The sequence below is a fragment of the Saccopteryx leptura genome, chromosome 5 (assembly GCF_036850995.1).
Source record: "Saccopteryx leptura isolate mSacLep1 chromosome 5, mSacLep1_pri_phased_curated, whole genome shotgun sequence".
NCBI lineage: Eukaryota > Metazoa > Chordata > Mammalia > Chiroptera > Emballonuridae > Saccopteryx > Saccopteryx leptura.
The window spans coordinates 32,844,041-32,851,041 of NC_089507.1; the positions used below are offsets into that span (position 1 = coordinate 32,844,041).

Consider the following 7,001-nt stretch of genomic DNA (forward strand, 5'->3'; position numbering starts at 1 on the left):
CGGTGGCGCGCATGCGCGTGCCTCGGGCTCTAGGGGATGAGCCGCGGCGGAGTCTGTCAGCTCCGCGCTGCGGGGGCCTTTCCTACCTGCGGGTCTCCAGTCCCTGGGCGCCCCATGCCGCTACCCATCTCCCAGCCTCTCAGAAGATGGATTGAGATAGATTCTTTGGTTGTCTAAAATTTGGTACGGTGGATTGCAATGCTCGTACAAAAACATACTTTCGTTGTTGCTCATAATAGCAACAGAAATCTCTCCCTTTACCCAAAGCGGTTGGGTACATCTACTTCGCAAGCACAGTGACAGCTAAGCGCTTATTGTCAACAAGCTCATCAAAGTTAAAAGTGTTTACTATGGGAAACATAGGAGCAGCTCAGTAAGAGTAAACGCAGAAGACTTTAATGGGATATGGACATGTGCTGAGTGAGCCTGAGAAAAGAGCAGAGGAAACAGAATCACAGATCTTTGTTCAGGAGAGGGAAGGAAGGCGGCAGGGCTGAGGAAATGGAAGCAGCAATCACTCGGAAAGAGGGTTGTGTGGTTTTGCAATGTCCCATTAGGAACACTTTTCTAGGAATGATACAGTCCGTTACCAGCGTGCAGTGACAGACCCAAAGTCCTGCTTTCTCGGATACTGTAAAGTTAAGATAAATGTGAACTGTAATGTCCCCAAACTCCTTATTTATAATTCTGCACCTAAATTGTAAATCCAGCTCCTCTGGGTCAAATTATCCCCACTCCACCCCCTTGCTTACTTTCTTTAACCAAGAGTCAGTCGGATGCTTCCTTCTCAATGATACGACTTCGAAGAGCAAAGTTTTTATTAACTTCTATTATAAGACAAGGTTTCTTAGCACTAGCGTTGAGTTAGCTTACAAAAGCAGTTTTTAACACCTTTCCAGTACTATCGTGTACCATCTGACAAAAATCTATTGTGTATGTACTGTGGTCAAAAAGAATTGCAAGTAATAAAAAGAGCTTTGCATGGAATATTATTTGAGCAGATTGTGTTACTTAAGAAATACATTCTGTCTCAATGTCATGCTCTTTGTATCAAGATTAAAGCAATTACTACCATCAAGAAGAAAATAATACTAACTAGAAAAATTGTTTCTGAGAAGGTTAAGGACATGTTAAGCTGAGTCATTCATTTGTTCATTTAATAAATATTTACCGAGACCTGGTTATGTACCACACATCAACATGAGTAAAACAAACACAAAATTCTTGCTGTCAGTGAACTAACAGTCTTGTGGCGATACAGACATCATCCAGTAAATCTTAATAAGCAAATTAGTCTCAATCGTGAGCTTCTAATTGAGATACTCCTTTAAATTCAGACATCACTTGAGCATAGGAAGGACCTGTGTCATGTCCTCCAAATAAAGACCCAAAGAATGTCAAGACTAAGGTCCCTGAACAAAGGTTTTAGATGATGAGTTTTATAGAGAAGTTTTAACAGGTTGTCACTCAAGGACAGGGGTCCTCAAACTGTGGCCTGCGGGCCGCATGTGGCCTCCTGAGGCCATTTATCCGGCCCCCACTGCACTTCCAGAAGGGCACCTCTTTTATTGGTGGTCAGTGAGAGGAGCACATTGACCATCTCATTAGCCAAAAGCAGGCCCATAGTTCCCATTGAAGTACTGGTCAGTTTATTGATTTAAATTTACTTGTTCTTTATTTTAAATATTGTATTTGTTCCCGTTTTGTTTTTTTACTTTAAAATAAGATATGTGCAGTGTGCATAGGGATTTGTTCATAGTTGTGTGTTTTTTTATACTCCGGCCCTTCAACAGTCTGAGGGAAAGTGATCTGGCCCCCTGTGTAAAATGTTTGGGGACCCCTGCTCAAGGACTTACAGTGAGATAGCAGTAGAGTAGAAGTGGCTGTGTAGGTGACAGGTATATATATGCCTGATGAAAGCCCTTGTCTACTATAGGTCACAGAGATAAACATCAGACAACACTCATATCCTGTGACCCTGAGTAGCTGACATAGAGCTGTAGTTAACTGACCCAGAGTTTGAAATAGTGTTTCAGTCAACATGTATTATACAAATGGAGGCCAATGGACCGAGGGTGTTTTAGCAGATACAAATGGGGATATGTACTTAAAACCACAAACCACAGGAAAAAATACTTATTCATTGCAGTGGATGTCAGAGAAGAGAGATGACCCCAGAACAGACCAGTAGCCTCCCCCGGTCCAGAGAGGGAATATACCCCCAAAATACAGAATTTATATATATATATATATTTTTAAAGATTTTATTTATTCATTTTAGAGAGAAGAGAGAGAGTAGGGGGGAGGAACAGGAAGCATCAACTCCCATATGTGCCTTGACCAGGTAAGTTTGGAGTTTTGAACTGGTGACCTCAGCGTTCCAGGTTGATGCTTTATCCACTGCACCACTACAGGTCAGGCAGAATGTATACGTTAAATAACTAAGAAAACATTAAACAATTAAGTGAACCTGAAAACAACTGGTTTAAGTTTCCCGCTCCTTGAGAATGGAGCTTGAGGGAAAGATTTAAGTAAAAGTTATATTAAAGACATATATTATATAGATATATTACAGAAAAACAAGAAATGACACATTGAAATGTACGGCCTATGAAATTTCTACATACCACAAAATGATCAGATTTGTATGGAAAACAAAAATCACCTTATATGCCTGTGAAAAATAGATCGAAGTTAGATTAGGAGTAGATAAGGATAAACTGTATTTTGCCAGTAATAGAATACAGAGGAGAACCCTCTAAGCCCAGGAAATAAGTTGCCAAAGGCCTGCAAGCAGGAAAGTAAAAGGAAATGGGGGGGGGGGGGGTGAACACATAACTCCGAGTACAGAGCAGTGGTGGAATTGGGCACCTGAAACCTGTATAATTATGTTAACTAGTCTCACCCAATAAAAAAAATAAAAAATAAAGTAAGGAAGTAAAATACATACATAAGGGATTTTGAGTTACTCCATTGTGGCTAAGAGTAGGCTGTATTTCAAAAACTAGCAGAAATTGAATCTAGAAAGAGAGATCAATATGAAATGAAGTCCCTTGTAGGCTTTGCTTAGATGTTGAACTTTATATTGTAGTCAATGCACAGCCACTTATGCTTTATGAATTCCATAAGAAACTAGCAGATTATATTTTAGAGAGCAGACAGTTGAATGGGTAATTTCATTTGGCATTTTCTCTGCCCTAGCCCTAGTGTCAGGGACTCACTAATGGCTGATAGTTTTGATAGGGGTAACTCAAGAATTAAAATTTTATCTTGAATAATAGTGGCTTTGTTTGTGGTCAGTGGGCATAATGGTCAGTGCATACAGTGAAAGCTTTAATCCGGAATTGGGATACCTGAAGAGGTCTATAAGACTTAACAAAATCTGTTGAGTGATCCACCTTTATCAGGCCACCATGAGATCTGCAGATAACTCATCTTTGTGCTCCAGAAGACTGCAGGCAAAGCCTTTGTACTCCAGGGACAGAATGCCCCTTGACTGTGATCCAATTAACTTTGACTATGATTTGATGAACTCTCCTTTGAAATTTCAAAACCTTTACCTACCTTTTTCTTTCTCTTATAAAGAGATTGGCTGAAGACTGGGGGTTGAGACAATTTGGGAATGTAAACCCTATATCCCCAGGTTGCTGGTCACCTGAATAAAGTACCCATAAAGATTCAGATCCCTGCCTTGTCTGGTTGGCTCAATGGTAGAGCATCTGCCTGGCGTGTGGAAGCCCCGGGTTTGATTCCCGGCCAGGGCACACAGGAGAAGCGCCCATCTGCTTCTCCACCCTTCCCCCTCTCCTTTCTATTTATCTCTCCTTTCCCCTCCCACAGCCAAGGTTCCATTGGAGCAAAGTTGGCCTGGGTGCTGAGGATGGCTCCATGGCCTCTGCCTCAGGTGCTAGAATGGCTCTGGTTGCAACAGAGCAACTCCCCAGATGGGCAGAGCATCGCCCCCTAGTGGGCATGCCGGGTGGATCCCGGTTGTGTGTATGCAGTAGTCTGTCTCTCTGCCTCCCCACTTCTCACTTCAGAAAAATAAAAAATAAAAATAAAAGATTCAATTCCTGTCTCTATTTATTTGTCTGAATTGGTGACAGAGAGCACAAATTCCAATAGTTATGGTTTCTGTTTTGGTATTTTTTAAATCAAGAATGGATGTTACTTATCAAAAACTCCCTGCATCTGTAGAAATAATGGTATGATTTCCCATTTTCAATTTTTGGTGAATTAGTGATTGATTTTCAAATGTTAAATCTATCTTATATGAGTGAAAAAGGAGCCACATACTAAATCTGACAATCTCAGGGGAGGCCTTCATGGCAGGCCTTACAAATGCAGAGACCTAAAATGACCAAATAGGATGGTCTGAAATTAAAACCTTCTAGCTAAAAGTGAATGGTGGTGGGGAGCCGTGCCCTACATCAGCACCTTCCTTGGCAATGGTCAAGCTTTACCTCAAGTAAGCCTGTTTATTGCCTTTTTCCATCTAAAATAACATACCTTTGGAATGTCAGGGTAATCTCCTTTTCCAGACCCCTCAGGGCACAACCATTGCACCAAGCAGGAGACCCCAGCACCCCGCTGTTATCTTGTTCCCCACCATACTATCTCTATATGCTATGTTAATTATTAACCATTCCATACTCACCAATGTAAAAGTATGTGTATATCCGTTTTACTTTTTAAACTGTTCACAAAAAATTAGGGGATCAGGGAACATGAAGACTTTCAGCTTTTGTATAGTGCATTTTCACCAATGAAATAAAAGTTGGTTTTGCATCTCATTTGCATAATCAAACAACCTTTTTTTTTTTTTTTTTTTTTACAGGACTGGAGGCAGCAAAGGGCAGGTGTGTGTGTGGGGGTGAGTAGTGGAGAAAATGACATTCATACCAGAGGGCTTGTTTTCTAAGACACTTAATGCGGTGACCTTTTTTTTTTTTTTTTTTAAACTTAACACAGCACATAAATGTGTTTATAAGACTTATATATGCTTTTGAGTCCAACACTTAGGGCAGAATTGAAAGAGAACATACTTGTGTATCTTAAGACATGTATTCAGCCACTGGTAACTCTGTTACTCTATTAGCTATAGGACAGAAAAATAGGTGTTTCATTTGCAATTAAGTATCATAATTGTGTTTATAATGTAATGTCTAGTAATCATTAAGAACTGCTTGAATTGCATGTCTTACACCAGAGGGTAGCTTTTATACATTACTGGTTAATGTACCAGTGTCCACAAAAGAGGACAAGAGATTATATTCTAAAAGGCCATTACAACACTGGTCAATAATCCCTGTCTCAAGTCCTTTTGTTCGGAATGAGGCGGGATAAATAAATGAAATCCACCTGACTAGAAATCCTTCTATGTACATTACTTTAGGTTTTCCCCACCACTCCTCATCCCTTGTGTAAAGCTCCAGTCCCATTAAGTTCATGACAACGGCCATGCCACCCTCTCTGCCCACACCCATTGCCAACACCTCCGGTTTTAGATGTTCTCAACCTCAGTCATGGCCTCCAGTCCCACCCCAGTTACCACTGTTATTCAGGGAGGGGGCCGCCAGGCAGCAACCTGCCCCGCACCCAACCAACCTCCTGGCTTCACAGGACTTGACTTGCTCAGAGCCAATGAGGTGGTCTAACCTCTACAGTCCCGGACAGCTACTCCCACCTGCGCCCCTTCCCACACCGTCACCTTAGGAACCGCTCTCTTGAATCCCTGATTCCGGCATCCCACGCTGACCGCGTCTTCCACCCTCCAACTCCCCATGAGATATGTCCTCCTGGATGTCTATCTCACACACACTTCCCACTCAAAGTGACAGAAACAGAGGAGTCAGAAACCCGTTCCCGTGTTCAAACTCTTTAATGGCAAGTGCTGAAAACGGGAGGCCTCCCTCACCGGTGGGAAGTCTGGGGACTAGCTGAGACTGTTGCAGAGGTCTGCAGGCTCTGGGACCCTGGCATCAATTCTTCCTGGATGGAGGAATCCCATCATCTCAAGTATCGGTGTCATGCTCAAAAGGCAGTGGAGCTGCTGCGGATTGTTTTCTACCATTCTCTTCATGTCTTTTGAGGTGATACGCCCCCTGTGACGGTTGTCAGCCTCCTTGCTCGCCAGCTCCAGAAGGTAGGCCACCAAGTACTCAAGAACGCCAGCGAGGAAAACAGGGGTCAGCGAGGACAGGCGCTGGGCATAGTGACCATCTCGCAGGTGGCGGTCCATACGACTCACAGGGAATTGCAGCTCGGCTCTAGCTGTGCGGGAGGTGGCATGCTTCTTATGATGGTGCCGGTATCTTCTTTTCCTAGACCTGATGTTTGCTGCATTTTTCCGGGAGTGGCCCATCTAGGCTGTCCTGATGGTCTGGACTTCTCTAGATGCCAGGCCTTACTCCTGCCCACCTATCTCTGTGCTCTAGGCCAGCACTTGGTCAGGGAGCTGCCTTTGTGACAAACTGACATTGTAACATCACTGGTGTCCCCTGGGCCTTGACCAGGACTGGCCTAGAAATGTCCATGATAGGACACTGGTCTCCATGGTAACTTGACCCGCTTTCTCAAAAGACTCTTTCTAGGTGACTTTAGCATCCAAGAAAAATATGTATGTTTCGATGGAAAACGTTTCCCTGCCTATGGGAAACTGCTCTAGGTTAGCTGATTCTAGCCTCATCTTGTCTTTTTTTGACTTGTTTGCTTTTCTGATGTTCTTGTTTAATAAAAAAAAATCAAATGCTTCTTCTTTTTTTTTTTTTTTTTTACAGAGACAGAGTCAGAGAGAGGGTTAGACAGGGACAGACAGACAGGAACGGAGAGAGATGAGAAGCATCAATCATCAGTTTTTCATTGCGACACCTTAGTTGTTCATTAATTGCTTTCTCATAGGTGCCTTGACAGTGGGGCTACAGCAGACCGAGTAACCCCTTGCTTGAGCCAGCGACCTTGGGTCCAAGCTGGTGAGCTTTGCTCAAACCAGATGTGCCCGC

The 7,001-nt window shown here is 42.9% G+C and overlaps 1 protein-coding gene across 1 annotated transcript; it reads right to left on the reverse strand.

Annotated features, from left to right (window-relative positions):
- Positions 1–5,935: 5,935 nt before the first annotated feature.
- Positions 5,936–6,364, reverse strand: LOC136406456 (histone H2A-Bbd type 1-like). Its single transcript, XM_066386527.1, has one exon. It carries the CDS (start codon positions 6,362–6,364, stop codon positions 5,936–5,938), a length of 429 nt encoding a protein of 142 aa, XP_066242624.1.
- Between the last annotated feature and the right edge of the window lie 637 nt (positions 6,365–7,001).